The sequence below is a fragment of the Gracilinanus agilis genome, chromosome 5, assembly GCF_016433145.1.
Source record: "Gracilinanus agilis isolate LMUSP501 chromosome 5, AgileGrace, whole genome shotgun sequence".
Lineage (NCBI taxonomy): Eukaryota > Metazoa > Chordata > Mammalia > Didelphimorphia > Didelphidae > Gracilinanus > Gracilinanus agilis.
In genome coordinates this window covers 178883431-178905938 of record NC_058134.1, presented here as the reverse complement: position 1 = coordinate 178905938, position 22508 = coordinate 178883431, and the positions used below count along the sequence as shown (strand labels likewise).

The following is a 22508-nucleotide window of genomic DNA, read 5'->3' as shown; positions in this document are numbered from 1 at the left end:
AAAGAAAGAAAGAAAGAAAGAAAGAAAGAAAGAAAGAAAGAAAGAAAGAAAGAAAGAAAGAAAGAAAGAAAGAAAGAAAGAAAGAAAGAAATGGAATTTCCTTCCCCCCCATCCCACCAAAACAAAACAAAACAAAAACAATGGCCAATGATTCTATAATTCGAACAGTAAAATGAATCTGGATCACTCAGCTCACCTGAATCATATTCATTGTTACCATTCGCTGGACTGCTACATTTCTCCAATGACAAATGGGAAGTCTCTTGCATGGTGGAAATCAAAGACACGCTGCTCTCCATTCAAGGAAAACTATCTTCTGCTCCCTATTTCATCCTGTAAGAAGACGTTCCTTTAAAAAGAAAAAATGGCAACATTCAGGACAACAGAATCAAGCATTAAGATAAGATCATCAAGTCAACCTATTTGCTATTTCTCCAGAAGAGGAGATTTTTATTTTAAGTACATTTTAATCATAACTCTTAAAATCTGAAGTTTCCTGGCTCCTGGAGACTCCACAGCCATCCAGAACCCCGAGGTCCTTCCACTAAACAGACAGCGGAGTCCAACCAAACGGCTAACTCTCCAGCTCTTAGGGAGGGGCGATGCCCCCGCTTACAGGACTCTGGACAGACAGAAGCAGGAACGTCAGTCTGACTCTTGGCCAGGCTGCTCATTAGAAGAGCCACTCTGTAAGATGGGGACAATGGTCCCTCTCTCCCAGGGTGACTGTCGGATCCACGGGATAAGTGGCCAGCCTCACAGCAAGATGTCAAGGGGAGCAATCAGGAGGGCTCGGGCGGGGGGCTTGGGTCTGGGCTTCCCGGCGGAGATTAGAATATTTGAGACATATTCTGGTGGCTTTCCTTCGGCGTGGGGGACTGAGCAGGCAGGTGCTGCGGGGTAAAGAGCAGACCTCTGGCTGGCTGAAATGTTGGAAGATAGTGGTCCATGTCCAACGGTCCTGGGCCAGAACCGAGCCCAGGTCCAAAAGGATCCATCTAGAGCTCCCTCGGTCCTTTGATAGCTGTCCGCTTCTTGTCTCCCAATGAGACTGCTCGAGATTCTGGCCAGCAGAGGGGACCCCTTCCTTCTGCCTCTCTTGGTCACTCCGGCACCGGGTCCAAGGCTCCGGACCTTTGGGGCAGCCGTCCGTCCACCGTACCCTTGGAGCTCCTCCAAAGGGGGAAACAGGAGTGGAGAGGCAGCCCTCAGCCCCATATAAGCCCAGATGTGAGGAACTCTCGAAGGAGAGGGGGATGCCCATCGCTCTGCTCGATATACCTTCTCAGGAAATGTCCTCTCCTAAAAACAACCTGAAGGCGATCGGGGAGCGTACCAGACCGGATCCCCTGAGAAGCCTCCGACCCTCAGCGTGAGCCCAAGATCCTGAAGGGAAATGGCACTGGTCTCTGGGAAGCCGGCATCCCAGGAAGGCAGGGGAAGGGGCCCATGCATCCCCATCATCATCATTATTATTATTATTATTAACTCAGTTAAAATGTAACAAGAATCATGTCAGAGATGATTTCACAGTCAACATTTCAGCCCCAGCAAGTCCTCCAGTAACACGGATCTTAGTCCTTTGAGGGAGGACACTTATACAGCACTTACAGGCTTGCCAAAGCCTCGCACATACACTTCATCGCCTGATCTTCTCCAGGAGCCTGGGAAGTATAAATACCGCATGTATCATTATCTGTCGGTTTCAAAGGCAGGCAGCTCTGAGAAGTGAGGGGACGCCCCTGATCGCACCCCTAAGAAAGCTTTTATTTAAGCCCTCGTGTTCATCAACGGACTACAACATCCTTTTTTTTTTTAAATCCTTGTACTTCGGTGTATTGTCTCATAGGTGGAAGAGTGGTAAGGGTGGGCAATGGGAGTCAAGTGACTTGCCCAGGGTCACACAGCTGGGAAGTGGCTGAGGCCGGGTTTGAACCTAGGACCTCCCGTCTCTAGGCCTGACTCTCACTCCACTGAGATACCCAGCTGCCCCCATCCTTTTTTTTTTTTGACACTGGCCACCACCAAGGCTTGCCAGGCAATGAGGAGGCCATTCCTAGAGAAGAATTCCACACGTGATTATCTTCTTTAAACAAAGAGAGAAACAGAGACTACTTTGGACACAAGCTGCGGGCTTATTGTCATAGCTAAGTTGTTTCATTAGAATACCCCCTGAGTTTCCCACTGCCGCAAAAGATAGGAAAGTGCAAAAATCAATAAAATGGGAGTGAAATACATGGAGCAGCCTTGCCCAAAGGCGTCAGCCTCACTCTCTCTTCCACAGTCACCAAAGCCAAGAAGCAAGGCGAGAGTCAAGGCGAGAGTCAAGGCGAGGGGCCATGCTGCGTGCTTTTGTCCCTCACAAAACTTACAGTCCAACACGGACAACCACCAGTAAATGCAGACATGATGGGAACGATTTGCCCCACCATTAGAATCTCCCGTTCTTCCCAATCCCAGAGGCAGTATAAAAAGAAAGCTGAGGCTCCTCTTGCCAATGAATCACTTGATAAGCTCCATTCCTGAATAATTAGTTCCTAAATATCATTAACTAAAAGGAAATTGCCTAATGGACAGATGGGTTTAACAGAGGGTTACCAGAGGACATTCCTATACACAGGCCTGGGAACAGAAAACATGTACTCTGGGAACCCTAATTCTCTAAATCACTCACATGCAGAGGGGGGCAAAATGGCATTCTCCCCATTGTATTTCCTTACCATTTACGTATCTATATCTGTATGTTTTCTTAATTGTACCTTTCACCAAAAAATTCCCTCAGGGAGCAAGTTCCAAATTAAAACATTAGCTAAAGCAAAACATCAGCTAAATCAGTTTAATGCAGTATGTATACATATATTTAAAGTTCTAAGATAACATCCTACTGGGGAAGATCTCTTTAAAAAACTGCACACTGGCATCTTTAAGCCAAGCAGGAAGGGCCCTCGGACGTCCCAGCCATACTTTAAGACAAACCCTCTTGACAGCATCACCAATAAAAGGTCATTCCGTCCTCCCTGGAAGACCTCAAGTGAGGGTGAAGCCGTCTTTCCCTAAAGCAGCACATTCCACTATGGGACAGCTCTAATTCCCTTCCTAACATCCAGATTAAGTCTGCCTCTGCAACTTCCACCCTCTGCTCTTAAGGCCAAGCAGAACATGTCACGAGAAGAGCCTTCCCGTCCCTGAAGAAGGCTTCCTTCCTCAAATCTGTTCTTCTGTCTGCTAAAACTCCCCAGCAGCTCCTTCCTTCACCCTTCTCTGCTCTGGGCCTCTTCTTGTCCATTCTAGCAGGCGCATGACTGGATCTCCTTCACTATAAAGGGTAGGAAACGGGTTGAGAAGCACCCTGAGATCAGAGAAAATGATCGTGATTGATTGGAATCACCTCTCCCCCAACACACTCTACCCCCCCTAAATAAGGCATGGATTGGTAGCTGGATCAGTCTTCCCTTTGCCAGAATAAAGACCAAGAACAGAGCTGCCAGGATTTGCCAATAATGGGAGCATAGACCAGCAATGCCAGAGTTTGGGAGGCTCCCTCATTCCATTACATAAGCTTCATCAATTCTGCCCTGAGTTACCCCCGAAACAAAATGTGGGAAGGATTTGATTAAAAATGTCCTTTGCAAAGTTTTCATTCTTAAGTGGTTTACTTGTTAATCTTTGTTATAATTTCTTTTATTGGATGAATAAAAATAAAATCATTTGTGGCTGACTAGTCAATAAATATTTACCTTTAAAATTCCCTTGTTGCACATTCTAATGAAATGAGTCACATGCCATCTCCATCATTATTTGCTCAAAAATTTAGTAATTCTCAACATTTTCCACTACTAATGAAAGTCTGCCTTCAGCCCCCACCTTGACCCCAGGTAGGAAGAATCAAAGAACTGGAGTTTACATCCTAATTCTGCTAGTTAGTCATTAACTGTGAGATGTAAGGAAAAGCATGTAACATCTCTGGGCCTCAGTTTTACCAAGTGTAAAAAAATGAGGTACGTTGGAGGCTCAGCTGCCTCCAAGACTCCACATTGAAAGCTAGGATTCCCTTACCTGCCTGCCAGCACTTTCAACATCCTCAGGAAATATAAACTAATTTTAATACTAAGCTAAGCGAAACAAAATTGAAAAACTAAATCTCCTGGGGAAAAGAGGGAGGGGGTAGGGTGTGTGGCAGGGAGGAATCAAGTAAGTATTACAAACAGACAATGCTGAAGGATTATCTCCTGCTTTTGCATTATGCATTCTAGTTTTAGCATGGATAATCCAGAGTGAAAAATTAAGAGTTTGAAACATACTTGTTTATCAGTCATAAATTCTAGGACCTCTTGTAAGATATTCACATCAGTGACAAAAGAGAAGAAAACCTTGGAAAAATATATTGAACTTGATATAGGCAACAGCTTTTCAAAAATGACTTTCCCATCAAAATAGTTCATATAAAGTCTTACTAAAACATGTAAAACCCAGTGGAATTGCGCATCCTCTACGGGGAGGATGGGGGGAGGGGTTGGGGAGGGGAAGAGAAAGAACATGAATCATGTAACCATGGAAAAAATATTCTAAAAAAAGTTTAAAAATAAAAATAAATTAAATTAAATTAAATTAAAGTCTTACTAAAAAAGGAATTTTATAGCATTAATTTTTTAAGGTTCTCTCAAAAGCTAAACATCAGTCATGCCTTTTTTTTAACTCTCCACTGAATGGAAAAAAAATATTTACCACCACACCAAAAGAAACAAAAAAAAATTGGTAAAAATTTTTCCTTGAAAAAATACAATGCCAAGAACAGGACAGTTTCCATAAATCGAACTAATAATAAATCAGCTAAATAGAAATGGCTTACCTTAAACTTTTTTTAAGTGCTAAAGCCTTTATTATTCCTTAATCATTAAGATATGTATATAATTGACTCTAATCAAGACAGTGCATTGATTAATCTGGGATATTTTCTGTTTTTTGTTTGTTTAAGATTTTTCTAGGCTACAAGTTTGGAGGTTTCTAGATTCCATGTCGACAAAGACAATATTAACACAAGTGTAGCAAATCATTTCCAACAGAACTCAAGGACAGCAATACAAATACCCCAGAAAAATACAACTTAGTGACTTAAATAAACTTATTTTTTAAATTATTTTTGTTGTATAGTTTTACTACTGAACTAGACCTGTGATTTTACTAGAAGATTCCCTCCACCAAAACAGACTCAGCAACTGCTCTGTAGAACCAAGAAGTTCAAAAGAATTTTCTGTAGGTCACACAGCTAGTATGTGTCACAACTAGAACTTAAATTCGGGTTTTCCTGACTCCAAGGTGGGCTCTCTAAACACAAAGTCACATTGTAGATGTGCATTATTATTATTAAGCAACTTTTTGGGAATTTAGTGGACAAGAAATAACCATCCAACATGAGTTATTTCAAAATCATTTGTCTATACAATTGATTAGACCAAATCAATATCAAGTTTGAAGGATAAAGTTGGAGAAATGGTGCACCTGTCTATATGATTTAATGAAATAAGTTACTGAAGATTTTTAAAAAATTAAGAAACAGACAAGTGAAAACATCATCTCAAATTACTACCATTTCTTTGGAAAGTTTGATGATAAAAAGTCACCACAAGAAGGAGACCAGAAGAAGCCTGAAACTACCTGGGGCAGCAAGCATTTAATCATCCTATTGGTGGGTGGAGACCTATTCAGAACTCAAGCACATTTGCAAAGTATTGAAGATACTGAAAGATACAAGCTACATGGCCATGCAAAAATGATTTAAAAAGACAAAACATGAGAGGAAAAGTAAGAGCTTGGTGTGAAACTCAGCCAAGAGAGATGAAAATGGAAGCATAATCAGGAAAAAAGACCACATGGAACAAATCTTCTGGCACTTCTATGGTGAACTAAACTAATCATCCATGAAGTCACAACAACCACATTTGGACTCTTAACACCACAAAATTCTCAGTATGTTGTATGAGAAAGTTACAATGTTAGTATTAAAGGGGGAAAAAAATTTCTGAGCCACAGAAAAAAATTGTGGTAGTGGTGATATCATTTTAAAGGAACTCAGCATGAGTAAACTTGGATTCAACCCCTTATGGTTATGCCCTTAACAACTGGGTGACTTTCAGAAAGTCACTTTACCTTTCCAGGTCTGGGGGGGGAAAGTTGTTTTTTAATTATCAATAAAATGAAAATAGGATAAGATGACTTTTAATATACCTTCCATCCCTAAATCCATCCACTCATCCCCATAATTTCTCATCCCTCTAAAAATTTAGTAATTCTTGATAAATATACATCCAGGAAAAAAGAAGAATGTCACCGTCTTGTTTCTATCATAAACTACATCTTTACCGATAACACAATTGAGAAGCAGACACAACAAAAGATCCTGCTTTGTCAACTTCTGATTTTGAAATAGCATTTGACTTAATGGAGCCTAAGGCAAGCCGAAAGCCTCTCAAGAAAAAAGTTACTGGCAAAACCCATAAAAAATATCCTAGCTCCTCAGATAAAACCAGAGATAACTGCAGTGACCTACTGTATGTCAGTCACAAGTGAGGCAGCAAAGCCTGAGCCATCTGCCTCTCATAGTTGTTCATGCATTCACCAAGCATCCCCCACATGCCAGACAGAACGGTACCCTTCTCTGGCTCCTTCTGGTGTCAGACGATGCTGTGTTCTGGAGTGCCAGAATGTTATCATGGCAAAGCCTGGCTCTGGAGAACGGCTGAGAAAACGGAGGTTCCTCCCATCCTTCCAGAGGTGAGGGATTATGGTTGAGAAACCCTGCTGGTTGTAATACATCACAAAGATCATATACTATGATTAGGTAGAAATTATACCAGAAATACGACTGGTTCAATCTCAAGAAAACTATCCGCATAATGGACCATATCAATAAAAAAAAAAACAGAAACCATATGATTATCATAATAGATACAGAAAAAGTTTTGGCAAAATATAACTCATTCCTACCAAAATTACTAGAAAGCATAGAAATAAATGAATCATTCCTTAAAATGATAAGAGGTACAGACACTTCCCAGCTGTGTGACCTTGGGAAAGTCACTTGACCCCCATTGTCCACCCTTACCACTCTTCCACCTATGAGACAATACAAAGAAGTTAAGGGTTTAAAAAAATTTTTTTTAATTTAAAAAAATGATAAGAGGTATCTATCTAAAACTATCAGCAAACATTATCTGTAAGGGGGATAAGCTAGAAGTCTTCCAAAATAAGATTGGAGGAAGCAAGGATAACCATTATCTATGTTTATCTAGGGTATGATCCAATTTTTGTACTAGAAATGATAGCTGGAGCAGTGAGAAGAAAAGGAAACAAAGAATTGAAATAGGAATTAAAGAAATAAAACTAGCACTCTTTGAAGAGAATAAGAGAAGAACCACTGAGAATCAACTGAAACACTATTTAAAATAATTAACAACTTGAACAAAGTTGAAAAATACGTAATAAAAATGCATAATCAGCATTTTTATTACCAACAAAGTCCAACAGGAAGACCTAGAAAGATAAATTCCATTTAAAATAACTGCAGACAATGTAAAATACTTAGTAATCTACCTGCCAGAACAAAACCAGGAACTCTAGAAATACAATGAGAAAACACTTTTCACACAAATAAAGACAGGTCTAAACTGCTGGAGAAATATTAATTGCTTATAATTAATTGGGCCAAATCGATATGATAAAAATGCCATTTCTACCTAATTTTCTTATTGAAATGCCATATCGAAATACAAAAAAAAAATTTATAGAACTAGAAAAAATAAAATTCATCTGGAAAAACAAATAATAGAAATCAAGGGAATCACTGGGGGAAAAAATGTGAAGGAAGGTAGCTTAGCAATACTAGATCACAAACTATATTATATAAAATAGTAATCATCAAAATAATCTGGTACCGGCTAAGAAACAGAGTGGTGGATCAGTGGAATAGATTAGGTATCCAATGCTCATGAGTAAATGACAATTATCATCTAATGTCTGATCCACACAAAGATACAAGGTTTGGGGATAAGAACTCACTATTTAACAAAAATTGCTGGGAAAACTGGAAAGCAATTTGGCAAAAACTAGATAGAGATCAAAATCTTTTTATAGTAAACCAAGATAAGATCAAAACAGGCACATGATTTAGAAATAAAGGATAAAAGAAGCAAATATGGAAAGCAGAGAATAGTTTACCTTTCAGATCTATGGTAAGGGAAGAATTTATGACGAAAAAAGGGATGAAGAAGTCATACAAGGGATAACAGGACTCATTTTGTTTACATCAAATTAAAAAGGTTTTGCACAAACAAAACTAATGCAGTCAAGATCAGAAGGAAGGCAGGAAATTGGAGGGGAGGGGTGCATAACTTTACAGCAAGTTTCTCAGGTAAAGGCCTCATTTCTCAAATATATAGAGATCTGAGTCTAATTTATAAGCATACAATTCATTCTCCAAATGACAAATAGTCAAAGGATATGAACAGGCAGTTTTCACAAGAAGAAATCAAAGCATTCTCTATTCATACAAAAAATGCTCTAAATCACTATTCATTAGAGAAAGGCAAATTAAAACAATTCTGAGACACCATCTCATGCCTATCAGATTGGCAAATGACAATAGGAAGATGACAAATGGTTGGGGGTTGTGTGTGGGGGGGGAACCAGGGCACTAATGCACTGGAGGTGGAATTGTGAATTGATGCAATCATTCTGGAAAGCAATTCAGAACTATGTCCAATAGGCTGTAAATCTAGGCGTATTTTTCAACCCAGCAATACCCATCTAGGTCTGTATCCCAAAGAAAACAAAGAAAAAGGAAGAGGCCCTATAGATACAAAAATATTTTCAGCAGCCCTTTTTGGGGTAACAATGAGCAGATGACCATCATTTGGGGAATGGCTGAACAAGATGTTGTATATGATTGTGATAGAATACTATTGTACTATAAAGAAATGATAAGCAAGATGGTTTCAGAAAAATCTTGGAAGACTTCTATGAACTGATGCAAAATAAAGTGAGCAAAACCAGGAAAACATGGTATAGAGTAACAGCAAAATTATACACTGACTTTATGTGAGTGACCTTTTCTGATCAAGAAAATCATCCAAGATGACTTCTATTTTTTTTTTAAAACCTTTACCTTCTGTCTTTGAATCAATACTGTGCATTGGTTCCAAGCAGAAGAGTGGTAAGAGCTAGGCAATGGGGGTCAAGTGCTTTGCCCAGTCATACAGCTGGGAAGTATCTGAGGCCATATTTGAACCTAGGACCTCCTGACTTCAAATCTAGCTCTATCCACTGAGCCACCTTGAACCCCTATCCAAGCCAATTTCAAAAGATTTGTTATAAATAAAATACTATCTGCCTCCAAAGAAAGAACTGATAGAATCTAATTTCAGATTAAAGCATAACATTTTTTACTTTCTTTATTTTTCTTGCTTTTATTTTTTTGCAACATGGCTAATATGAAAAGATGTTTTGCACTATTTCACTGATAATCATATTCTTTACCTTCACAATGAGTTAGGGTAGGATAGGAGGGAAAGAATTCAGAACTCAATTTTTTTTAAATGTATGTTAAAAATAAATAAATAATTTATTTTAGAAAAGATTTTTGACATATGCTGAGGGGACAGCTTGTTGAACAAAAGCCTTTAAGGCAACATTCTGCTGTACCAAATCAAATTTTTCTTTTGCAGTTGACAAACAAATGAGATCTTGTATTTTCTATCCCTTTCAGTCAGTTTAATTGTAAAAATAATGTCTGCTGTAGGATATAACTTCTGAAAATCTGCCAGTTCCCTTCTTACATTTTCATCTAAGCTATCTTTCATGAAGATAGAAATTATTCTCCTACCATTATTATTTTTCATAATATTATTCTTATAATAATTTTGAAAAAATGGAAAAGGAAGAATATGATTAGAGTTCTAGTTATCAATAGTTTCTTCATCACTTTTTGATAATAATGTTTAATAACAATATTCTCTTTAAAGAATGAAAATCAATTCATTATTGTCTTCAAAATTCTACTCCCTCCAATACAGACCTCCTGTGGATGTTCTCAAATCTGGGTTTTCTTTTAGTGTCATATCTAGTTTTTCATACAGGATATCAAAGATGGGCGGGTGATGAGCATTATTCGTCATCTGGTTATAGGCCAGGCACATACCTGGTAAAAGAATGGTTCCTGTCCGCAAGGAGCTCACAATCTAATGGAGGAAACCAATATATAAAATAACAAGGCACATACGCGAAAGATACAAAGAGTAGTCATTTCAGAAGAGAAGGCACTAGGAGGGGAAGTGGGGCTGAGAAAGGCTTCCTGAAAAGGGTGGGATTTTAGCTAAGACTTGAAGGAAGCCAAGAGCGAGGGCATTCCAGGCATGGGGGGCACCCTCTAAGCTGCCAACTGGGTAACTGGAAAAATGGTGTAAGCCCTCAATAGAATCCTAAGTTCAAAAAGGGGGAAGGAGACCTGGGGGGGGGGAGAGAATGAATTCAGCTTTAGATACATTAAGTTTAAGCTCTCTAGAGAATACACAGTTTGGGGTATCAAAGTGGCAAGCAGCAATGTGAGAATGGAAGTGAGAAGGTAAATAGCTGAGGCAAGTAGACATGAGCTTCAGCAGCACCTAGATGGTTTAATAAATCCAGAGGATTAATTAAAAATTAATTTAAAAAATAATTTAATTAAACCTGGAGGAGCTGATGAAGATTCGGGGACATGGGGTTATTGGCCATTTCCTAGAATCACAGATCTAAAGCTGAAAGGGACATGACATCAAGATATCCTCTGATTCAACCAGATGGGGAAACTGAGACCCAGGAAGGGTACCTTTGTGTCATCCTAAGATAGATTATAGAATCCAGGTCCTGTGACTATAAAACACTTGGAAGAAAATTAACAAAACTGGTTTATAAATACAAGAGTGGAGGTAAGAGAAGAAAGAAGACAAACTACATTTTTCTTTTCCAACTTTAAGGTTTCCAAATTGCTTCATTAGTTTACTGAATACTGTCCAAAAAAATATATATATATATATGTATATATACATATATATATATATATATATCCTTGCCCTTCCCCTGAGCCAAGGTGTTACCTTCTTCAGAATAACTTGGCTCCCCACCCTTCTTTGAGTTTTTTTTTTTTTAATTTTAAACCCTTAACTTCTGTGTATTGACTTATAGGTGGAAGATTGGTAAGGGTAGGCAATGGGGGGTCAAGTGACTTGCCCAGGGTCACACAGCTGGGAAGTGGCTGAGGCCGGGTTTGAACCCAGGACCTCCTGTCTCTAGGCCTGGCTCTCAATCCACTGAGCTACCCAGCTGCCCCTTCTTTGAAATGTCTATTATCTCCTACACCAAGGTTCCAAGTTCTTCTGCTACTCAAAATTTTAAAACCCTAAAGGCTCCACTTTGAAAGTTATTACCAAAGATATCCAACACAAGGAATCCAGCTGAGATCCCCACCCCCAGGCAGTCCACAGGGGCATCCCAGGAAGTCAAAGGAACTTTTTTTTTTAAGATACTATGTATACTAGATGGGGTTTAATACACTATAAGGTGCTCAGTGAAATAACAAAGGCAGTGCTCCGCCCAGAAATACACTCTATAAAGGAAACAGGACAAACCCCAATGCTCTTCTGGAAGGGTCCAATCCCAGAGTCAGGAATTGATCTCTTGTCAAGTACTTTGGGCAATATCAGTTTTTATCTTCAGCAAAGAAGGTAGCCCTTAAACTGCAATTTTATTTAAAATAAATTGTTTGTTCAAGCAGCAGCATCTTCTCATCTTTATCCTTTCTTATTCATAAGTGTTGACTTTGACTTTTGTTCCAACCCACCAAAATGGATCCATCTTAAAGAGCCTTTATTAGGACCTACTTTAGGCAACAGGGAGATAAAAAAAAAAAAAAAAAAAAAAAAAGATTCTAGGAGGAAAAAAAAGTTTCTAGAGGGATTATTTTGTCTCTACCCAGTCCCTCTCCTTATGAGCGCTCATTTAAGATTCTATGATTGGATTAAGGATCATCATTTCTGGCACCTTCCAATTCCCTTCTTCAAGGAAATATTCATATCTGAAAGCATGTTTCATTTCTTGATTCCCAAGTCACATATGACAACATACTTTCCACCAGACTCTCTCAACTTATTTTTACGATAAAATCAAGTATATCAAGTATCAAATATTTTTTTGAATATCAAAAAAATGTGAAGATCTAAGAAGAACCTGACGGGGCACATCCGTAAGTTTACCGACTATCATGGCAAACGGTCTCTCCTACACAGACTGTAGCTCTTGGTTAGTGCGTCTCTTATATTTACTCCCCTCATCCTCACTGCTTCAAACCATCCCTTAGGCTGGCATTCCCACCTCGAGAGCTTCTTTGACACAGCTCATGACTGGCGTGCCTTCTGTCCTAGAATCGAGACCAAGGATGGGTTCCCAAGCAGAAGAGCAGGAAAGGCTAGGCAACTGGATTGGTTAAGTGACTTGCCCAGGATCCTACAACTAAGAAATATCTGAGGCCAGGGATGATTTCTTAATTTTAAGTAGTGAAATTTTATTGGGTATCGTAAAGATCACACATTATGATCTAGATCAGTGATTCCCAAAGTGGGCGCCACTGCCCCCTGGTGGGTGCTGCAGCAATCCAGTGAAGAGGTGATGGCCACACTTTTTTTGTATTACATTCTATTATGAATTCAATAAATAGTTTCATAATTTCCAGGGGGCGCTAGGTAATATTTTTTCTGGAAAGGGGGCAGTAGGCCAAAAAAGTTTGGGAACCACTGATCTAGATGGATTTATGCGAGACAGGTAGGGCTGGTTCAATATTAGGAAAACTATAAGCACATCAATAACAAAAATTATAAGAAGTTTACCTCAATTGATGCAAAAAAAGATTTTGACCAAAAAAAAACAAAAACAAAAGCAAAAATACTCCCTTGTTCCTATTAAAAACACTAGCAAGCACAGGAATAAATGGAGTTTTCCTTAAAATGAGGAGTATCTCATCTCAAACCAAGAGCAAACATTGTCTATAATGTAGGTAAACTAGAAGCTTTCCAATAAGATCAAAAGTGCAACAAGAATGTCCACAGTTAGCATTATTAATTCAATATTGTTCAAGAAATGCTAGCTACAGCAATAAAACAAGAAAAAGATATTGAAAGAATAAACACTGGCAAGGAGGAAAGAAAACATCACTTTGTGGATGATGTGATTTACTTAGAGACTCCTGCAGCATCAACCAAAAAACTAACAAACAATTTTAGGAAAGTTGCAGGATACGAAATAAACTCACACAAATCATTGGCATTTCTATATATTATCAACAAAACCCAGCAGAGAGAGAAAGAAAAATTCTATTTCAAATAACTGTAGACAATAAAAAATACTTGAAAGGCTATCTGACAAGAAAAAAAACAAAGGAACTAATACAAACACAATTATGAACATTCCTGACCCAACTAAAAACAGATCTAAATAATTTGAAGAAATATTAATTACTTGTGAGTAAGCTAAGTTAATATAATAAAAATGACATACTAATTTACTTATTTAGTGGCATACCAATAAAAGACTATCCAAGGATTACTTTATAGGGCTCGAAAAACTAAAATAAAATATATCTAGGAGAACAAAAGGAAAAGAATATCAAGGGAATCAGCAAAGGGGAAAAATGTGAAAGAAGGAGGCCTAGAAGTACCAAATCTCCAACTCTACTGAAAAAGCAGTAATCATGAAAACAATTTGGCACTGGATAAGAAATAGAGTGGTTGATCAATGGAAAAGATTGGTATACAATGCACAGAAGCAAATGAACACAGTAACCTAGTATTATATAAACCCAAAGATCCTAGATGTAGGGGCGAGAACTTAAATATTTGAAAAAAAAAACACACTGAGAAAACTAGAAAGTAATCTGGCAGAAACTAGGCAGGGATCAGCATCTTACACCATAAATCAACATAAGCTTAAAATATATATGATTCAGAAGAGGTGATATCACAAGCAAATTAGGGGAGTATGAAAGAAACTACACAACAGATCTATGGATTAAGGAAAGCACTCATGATGAAACAGTATACAGAGATCAAATGGATAACCGTGACTACATAAAATTAAAAAGTTATTACAAAATGAATTATATGGAAATAGGTATCAAGCAACAGCGTTTATATAACCCACTGGAATTGCTTGTCAGCTCTAGGAGGGAAGAAGGGAGGGAAAGAAAATGAATCATTTAAACATGGAAAAATATTTGAAAATAAAAAGATAAATGAATGAAAAGTTATTGCACAAACAAAATCAATACAGTCAGAACTAGAAGAAAATCAGGAACATAGGAGAAAAAAATCTTATGGCAAACTTCTCTGAAAAAGGTCTCATTTCTCAAATACATAAAAAACCTGATCCAATATTATGAAACAATAACCATGTTCCAAATTAAAAAGAACATGGACAGCCAGTTTTCAGAGGAAGAAATCAAAGCTATCAAAGAATGCGAAAAAATGTTATAAACAGGACAAATAGAACCAAAGCAACCAAGATTAGAAGGGAAATTTAAAAAAAAAAAAAAGAAAAAGAAAGGAAAAAAATGTTATGGCAAGTATCTCTGACAAAGGCTTCATTTCCCAATATACATTATATGTATATTAACAGAGATATTGTACAATGATCAACTATACAGGACTAACTAAGGATAGGCAACCAGCGTCAGAGGACAAGCCTACTAAAAAAACACCATCAAATAGGAGGGAAGACTAGCACCTATTACTGTACAAAACAACAAGGAGCATTCTAGGAAAAGAAAAGACTCCAGATAGGATTCTGGGCACATTACAGTCTCTTCCCAGAGGAGAGATAGGGTAGAAATGGCTCGGGCCCAAAACAAAAAGGAGTAACAGAAATAACAAAGCAGGCTAGATTGAATTAGGGAAATAGTGCATCTCTTTCAATTAGCCCAATTTTCTCCTTGCCACAAAGTTTATCCTTTATTAGTTCTAAAACTAAAGAACATTTTGATCTTAAGAGAATCTGTGACCTAAAGGAAAATGGAAAGAAAAGGAAATGATGAGGCCTAGTGGACTTACAACCAACAAAGGCCTTTATTCCCAAAGTGGCAAAAAAAAACACAAAAAACATCACCAATGTAGAAGAAGAGCAATGAAGTGGTCTGAGCAAAGGTGCTCTCTGAAAGCGGCCATACTGCACTTGTACCTCATCCTAGAGACTTTTCCCTAATTCAGGATAACCTAAGTGAAGGAGTCTAAATTAGTCATTTTATTATGTCTTTTACTTTTGAGGAAAAGAGCTTGCTTGAGAGGAAAAGAGCTTGCTTGTTAGTTCTGTCTGACGGAAAAATGTGGAACTTAAAAGTGAGAATTTATACAATTCCAACTACTCTTAGAAATCAAGCTGTTTTTTCAAAAACAGACCTCATATGACATTCAGAGGAATTCAAAATGATTACTAGAAACCAGCCTGTGAGAAGACTTGGGGGGTGGGAGAGGGAGGAACTTAACCAAACAGAAAAACTGAAAAAAGAAGGCTCTGATGGAAAAATGCCACTAAAATTCTCAGGGATTCTAGCCTCAGTTTCCCATGCAGATCTCACAGGAAATCACAGCAATCCATCTCAAGACTATTCCATGGGATTGATATTTATAAATAAGCTTCGAGGATAAAAACAATTCATCCTGTCACCAAGATCACTCAGAAAAATGCCTAAGAAAGTAGCCTCCAACCCTCATCCTCCAACTTTGAATACTTCCAAGAAAATCCAAAGGCCTTGCCTCCTTCCCTCTGCAAGTGGAATGAGCTGATTGTTTTCTGGTAGAAAGCTGGTGAAATTTCACCAGTCTCACAGGTTTGGGGTTTGATTTTCCTTGATTAGCAAAGCAATCTTTTTTTTTTTTCTTCCAAATGCCCTCTTTGGTTTTCATTTAAAACAGACTGAGATCTGAGAGAGCATGAGAATTTTTTTTTTACAATCAAATTCACACCTCCATAAGAAGAAACATAATACAGAATGATAAGAGCAGAGTCCTGGCATGAACAGCAAGGTCTACGGCAGCCTACCGGGACCACAATGACAACTAAAGACAGCAGATTAGAAGCCATGAAGCCTTCAGGGCCCCCCAATCAAAGAGCAGCCACTAAGGACAGAGTCCGTGACCAGGGCCAGTACTACATGGGTTGTTCAGAAGTGGGTCCAGAAAAGAGAAAATTCCAATCTGGGGGGTCCAAGGCCTGATTTGCATTTCTTTGGAAGGCCCTGTTTTTCTCACCTCCCTCTGCTGTATTCTTTCAATATGTATTTACGATTACAAAATTGAATAAAACTTAATTAGGCAGAGACTCCATTCCTACAGCCTGCCCTGGAAGGGGCCTTAAGCTCCACGAGGCCAACTTCATTTTAAATAGGAAGAAAATTAGGCCCAGGACGTGGTGCCTTCCCAGAGTCACAGAGCAAGTCAGTGCCTACCCAATCAATTAATCTAGCACTTAGCACGGTGCCTGGCTTAATAAATGTTATTAATAATGTAGAATTAATGTGTAAATTCATTTATGTGTATTTATATAATTAATAATGTAATAAATTGCATTCCTATGAAAATAATGTGTCATTAATATAGTGTGTTAATATTAATAATATACTAAATGAAATTAACAAGATAATAATAAATGCTTAATAATTGCTGGCTTCCTGGGACTATCTGGATCTGGGAAGCAGGTACTTCTTATTGGTTGAAAAGAGACCTTTAGGGTAGGCCCATGGAGGTGGCAAGAGAGAATTAATGCTTTAGACTTTCTTCCTTAAGGTAACTTTTGAGCATCAGACACGGCATCCTGAGTCAGGGCAACTTATTTTAAAGTGTGAAACTCAAATAAGGCATTTTAGCTGTAACAAATAAAAATCACCAAGAAGGATAGATCTGGCCAACATGATAGTCATAAATTCCCATGGAAGTTAACCCTGGACATCGCTAGGAAAACCATCAAACCTCCTCAAATTGAGAAACACATATTTGACATTATTTGATTAATCTCTGGCATGACACAAAGCATTTCAAACGTCACAATAAATTTGGTCCTGTGATTAGACCACCGTCAATCTGCACAAGGCATATTTCAAATAAAAAGCAAAAGCCACAGCCACAGAATGACTGAAGCTGCAATGAGGTAACTTTAAGATGTGACTATAATAAATATGTAAAAATAATACGATAATAAATATGTAAAAAAATACTAACAAATATAACAAATATGTAAAAATATGTAAATAATAAAAATAATAAAATATAACTAAAAATTATTCAAGTCTTCCAAAGAAAAATACTGCTTTTCAGTTGATATTTTTAAAGTAAATATTCCTTGCCACTATAAATTTAAATAAATATATTTGCCTAAATGCACATTACACAGTTATACATAGTTTCAATATACATATTATGTACATATTGATGTGTATATATGTGCAGTAATTTTCAAAGGCTTTGTAGAACTAGAAAAGTAGAGGTACAGGCAAGGAAGGGGTAAATGATATTTTTTTCAACCACCTTTTTCTCTAATAATCTTCCTAACTGAGTTCCCTGTCTCTTAGTCTTTCCCCTTCCAATCCATCCTCATGAGGTAGGGCCGAAATCAACAGGTTGCCTTGGAATGGATGTTTTCCCTCTTAGGAAGGTAGAAATTATTTCATTCATTATTTTCATATCCCTAGCACCCGGTACAGTGCCCCACACAACAGTTGACACTCAATTAACATTTCACTCAAATTAGTTAATAACTTCTGACTTTTTTTCCTAAGCACTCACCTTCTTCCCTATGTCCTTTCTGATCTTACCAAAGAGACCCAGTTCTGTTAGTATTTGCACATTACATAAATATCATTTACTTTTCAAAACTCACTCCAGGGTCCCTTTAAGTGGCAAGTCCTCTCATCCAATTAAAACTAAATTTGATTTACAATCACAAAAGACTAGTGAACTGTGAGGCCCTAGAATGGCCCTGCAGTCCATGAAACAGAAAAGCAGCCTCCATCTACAATAAAGCAACAGCTCGTTATTTAGAATCCTGGCTGATCAGCTCGGCGTCTCAAGGGCCACAGTATTCATTCATGCAACAAATATCTATTGGATTCCAACAACAGCGGCGGAGGGCACTGCCCAGGGCTTACAGGAACTTGTTGATTGATTTGGTTAGTTATTTTTATTTATTATGTTTCCATTATTTATTTGTTTGTTTCTTACCATTGTTTTACTATCTATTATTTATTTTATTTATTGTTATCGTTATTTTATTATTTATTTGTTTTTTAGGTATTTGTTTTTAATTTCATTATTAAGTACCTGAACAATGTTCTAGGCAGCCAGGTGGCACAGTGGGATACTGTCACAAGTCATATGTCATGAAGTCATAAGTCAGCCTGTATCTCTAATAAATACAAACATACTGCATATGTGATACATAATAGACGTGTCTATAAGTCCATTTTGGCTAAATCAAAGTACATATTGAATTTCTCAATTGAATTTTTTTGGGGGGGGGGGTAAAGCAAAGAAGCCTTATTTTAGGCTGGTCATCGCCCTCTAATGCTCCTGTTTTAAAAGAAGAAAATATTTTTATACGTGGAGTTTTCCACAAACAGAGTAGATCTTCTGCAGTAATACATCCCCCATGTAGTTAATCAGTAGCTTCATTCATGGCACTCCAGGAACTTTTACAAATGCTTTGTCTATCAGTCACAATATTTTTAGATCTCATTCTGCAGAGCATTTTTAAGTCCCTACTGTGTATCAATGAGACCGTGGGGAAAAAAGTTAAAGAATTAATCCCAACCTTCAGGAATATAGGATCAAATGGAGGAGACAAAGAGATGCACAAGTTAAACAAGAAAAAATATTCCTCGTTTTAGGCATGAGATGTGCTTCAAAAAAGCCCAGAGAAATACCAAATTTAGAAGGACAGCTCCAGCCTTCCCCGTTAGTGCCAAGCCAGGAAGAGGAACTCCCCCCGGGCCTTCGCAGGGAAAAATAAACGTCCTCTACCCAAGCAAGTCAGCGACTCTCTCTAATTTATAGTCCTGGAGAGTTAACTTAAGTGAAAAAGATTAAGAAACCTGCCAGGGGTTATAGAGGCAAGACTTGAACCTGATCATCCCGCTTGAAGCCAGCTCTCTCTGTGACACAGAAGTGCTCCAAATGAAACAGAGAAGATGTGGGAAAATCCAGATTTATAAGACTAAAGTTAGGTGTACCTAAATAAAACAACAAATAATAGAGCATGGGAACATACTATAATATTATTATATAATATATACATATATTATATAATAATTAATTAAGTGTGAAAATATAGCATAATATAAATGAGAAGAGAATAAATCTCAGTGATGGGGATGCGTCACGGAAGGTTTTATGAAGGAGAAAGGCCTTGAGCAGGTGCCTAAAAGAAGTATAAGAGGCCGAATTCAAGGAGGGAGCATTCTGGGCAGTACAAGAAAACAGCATGAGCATGAGTGTAAGAAAAACAGTCAGATTCAAGGATGGAGTGCATGTTTCAGCACAGGGGGAGGGTCACTGAAGCCAACTAAGGAAGAGATCTGAATGGCAATTGGTATCTCTGTATTAAGGAAGAAGATAACATGTTAAAAAAAAATTATGTGTTGTTTCCTGGAGGGCGAGGAGGTGGATCCTGAGATATTGAGACTAAGAAAAATGAATAAGCAAAGGGCCAAAGATCACCACCACCATCACCACCCCCCAAAAAACACCTCAGTGAACAATTAGAATCAAAAACCTAAGTTTTCCAACGGTCTAACCATGTTCTCTCCCCTTAGCAGCAGAGTCTTGGCAGAGACCCTTCCCACTCCCATGTTTGACCCCAGAGCAGGCTCTATTTCAAAGACGATGCTACAGGGAACACATGAGAGGATGGAGGAGGACAAGAAGAATCCACGCGCGGGAGAGCTGTCAAATGTTATTAAAAGGGCGGTCGCCAACCATCTGCATTTCCTTATGGAAACGTCAGGAGGGGCGCCATTGGCAGAAATCACACACACCAAGGCCCGGGCCTTAAAGAATCTTTGAAAACTGTCAGATTCTCTATGAAACTGTCCCCGGCTGCGTTCTGCTTCTATAATTAGCCTGTCTCTGCTAATGTTTATCAATGACCTCCTCCCTCCTCCTCTGGGGATCAGCCAGGGATGGCCTAGCCTTACAAGGCCTTCAACACACACGGCAAAATCTGGACTCTTGGGAAATAAATATGGGGGGCAGGCGGGGGTGGGGGGACTTCACTGAACTCCTCAAAGGGGTTTTTGCCTGTGTGAAATGGAAGCTAAATGACTACCCTCAGGAGTTAGGAGAAGAGTTTCTCCATCATTGTTCTTAGGAGGTGAGGATTAAAGAAGAAGAGAAGGCCACAATTTTAAATAGAGCCTAGATAATAGAAAAGTGCTAGACATGGAAGTCAGGGAAGGCCTAGATTTAAATCTTAATTTTGACATTTACTACATGGACTCAGTCTTTGCTTTGTGATCCATAAAGTGCTATATAATTGTCAACTTATTGTTTGACCGATTTTTAGTAAACTAGGCATTGAGTGAAATGCATTTTGGGCAGGTAGGTGGTGTACAGCCCAGAGGCAGGAAGACTCATCTTTATGGATTCAACTAGCTATGTGACCCTGAGTAAGTCACTTCAACTTATTGTCCTCAGTTTCCTCATCCATAAAATGAGCTGGAGAAGGAAATGGGAAACCACCCCAGGATCTTGACTAAGAAAACCCCAAATGGGGTCATGAAGAGTTGGGCACAATTGAAACCACTGAACAACAACAAAATATACTATACAGTCCTACAAAGGAAGAAGAGAAGGAGGTATAAGACATGGGGGAAGAAACAGAATTTTTTTAAAAAATAGAAAAAGAAAGAAATCTCAAGGAAACAGTATTCAATTCTGCAAACAAGTATTTAAATTCCTGTGTTCAGGGTCCCATTTTCTTAAGAAGCCAAGAAAACAAGAGTTTATTGAGCATTTCTGTATTAGATGATTAATTCTGATGTTAATAATTTCCCTAATCTCTCAGCCTCATTTTCTTCATCTGTAAAATAAGAGGGCCTAGATATGATTTAAGGTCTCTTCCAATTCTAATTTTTTTAGACACATCTTCTTGAATAGGAATAGAGTAACCTGAAGACCTGCTAATCACTCATTTTACTTCCATTCATTTTATATTAAAGACTAAACCAAGGATTCTGGGTAGAATAATCAAGGAAAAGGATCTCTGAATGAGAACTATTGCTTCCTATCATCAAATTCCTTATTGCTATTTCCTGCCCCTCTAGTAGCTGCTAAGTCAGAACAGCTTTCGAGCAAGAATAAAAGAGAGGCAAATCTAAGCACAACTGATAAATCTAATCAATAGCCAATGGGTTGGATTGATCACTGGGCTATTTAGTATGGAGAAATAAGAGTATATAGTAAAAAAAAAGAAAAATCACTGGGTGGAGGCTTATAAGATCTGGGTTAAAGCCACAGCACACAAAATTCTGGCAGCAGGATATCATTATCTATCCATCTCAATTTTCCAAAGCCCATGCCACTGCACTTTCTATAGAAGGCTTTCAATTTTAGGGAACATTTCTCTGAAATCTCCAAATAAGTAGCAGCCTGCCCCTCTTGCAGACAGAGCACCCACTGGAAAGCTATTCAAGATAACTGCCTCTGAACATCTGCTTTTTCATTTCAGGCCTAAAACAAGACATGCACACGAAAACTGGCACCGCTGACATCAAATGACAGATTTTATTTTCTGTAGATATTCAGTTTCTGCTTTTGTTTAGTTCTCCTATCATCACATAAAGGTTTAAGGATTTTCATTTGCTTACTTTTAAAAAAAGAACACACTGAGAGAAACATCTTTATAATCTGGAAAGGGGGGAAAAAAGGAAAAATAATTCACTGGCAACACAAATGCTTCTCCTGCAATTTTTTAAGTACTCTACCTGGTAAACGAGTTAACGATGGATGTTTCTTTTTTTCTTTTAAAACCTGAGAGATTTGGGGCAAGATGGCAGAGTACTTGACTTCCATATAACTCCAACCTAAAAACCTAAAAAGAAAACTGCGTGCCAAATCTAAGGCAATTAAAGCCAAAACCCAGAGGATAAGAGGATAGAAACACCACCAGATAATAGTCTCATGAAATAATATCTGAGAAGTGAAACACTTTAAAAGCTCTTAGTCCTCTCCCTGTTCCCACTCTGGCACAGACTGCGGCCAACACAGGAAAGTTCAGGCTTGTGTTTCAGGGTCTGGCTTTGGGGCCTCTCCTAGTCCCCCCACCAAGGTTCGGTCTGGGCTCTTCTCCCAGGCCACAGGAGGCAGAAAACCTTGATTTTATGGGTCCGCAGAAAGAAAAAGGGGGTATTGGGTGGGACAGAAGATGTTGGCCAGGTCCCCACACTC

At 38.3% G+C, this 22508-nt stretch overlaps 1 protein-coding gene across 1 annotated transcript in view; it reads right to left on the bottom strand.

Annotated features, from left to right (window-relative positions):
- Positions 1-22508, bottom strand: part of SFMBT2 (Scm like with four mbt domains 2) — a 279653-nt gene that overhangs the window by 238458 nt on the left and 18687 nt on the right. Inside the window, exon 2 of the mRNA XM_044679668.1 lies at positions 197-349. Within this exon, the coding sequence (XP_044535603.1) occupies positions 197-299 (103 nt within the window). The 5' untranslated portion in view covers positions 300-349. The remainder of the gene's footprint in view (positions 1-196; positions 350-22508) is intronic.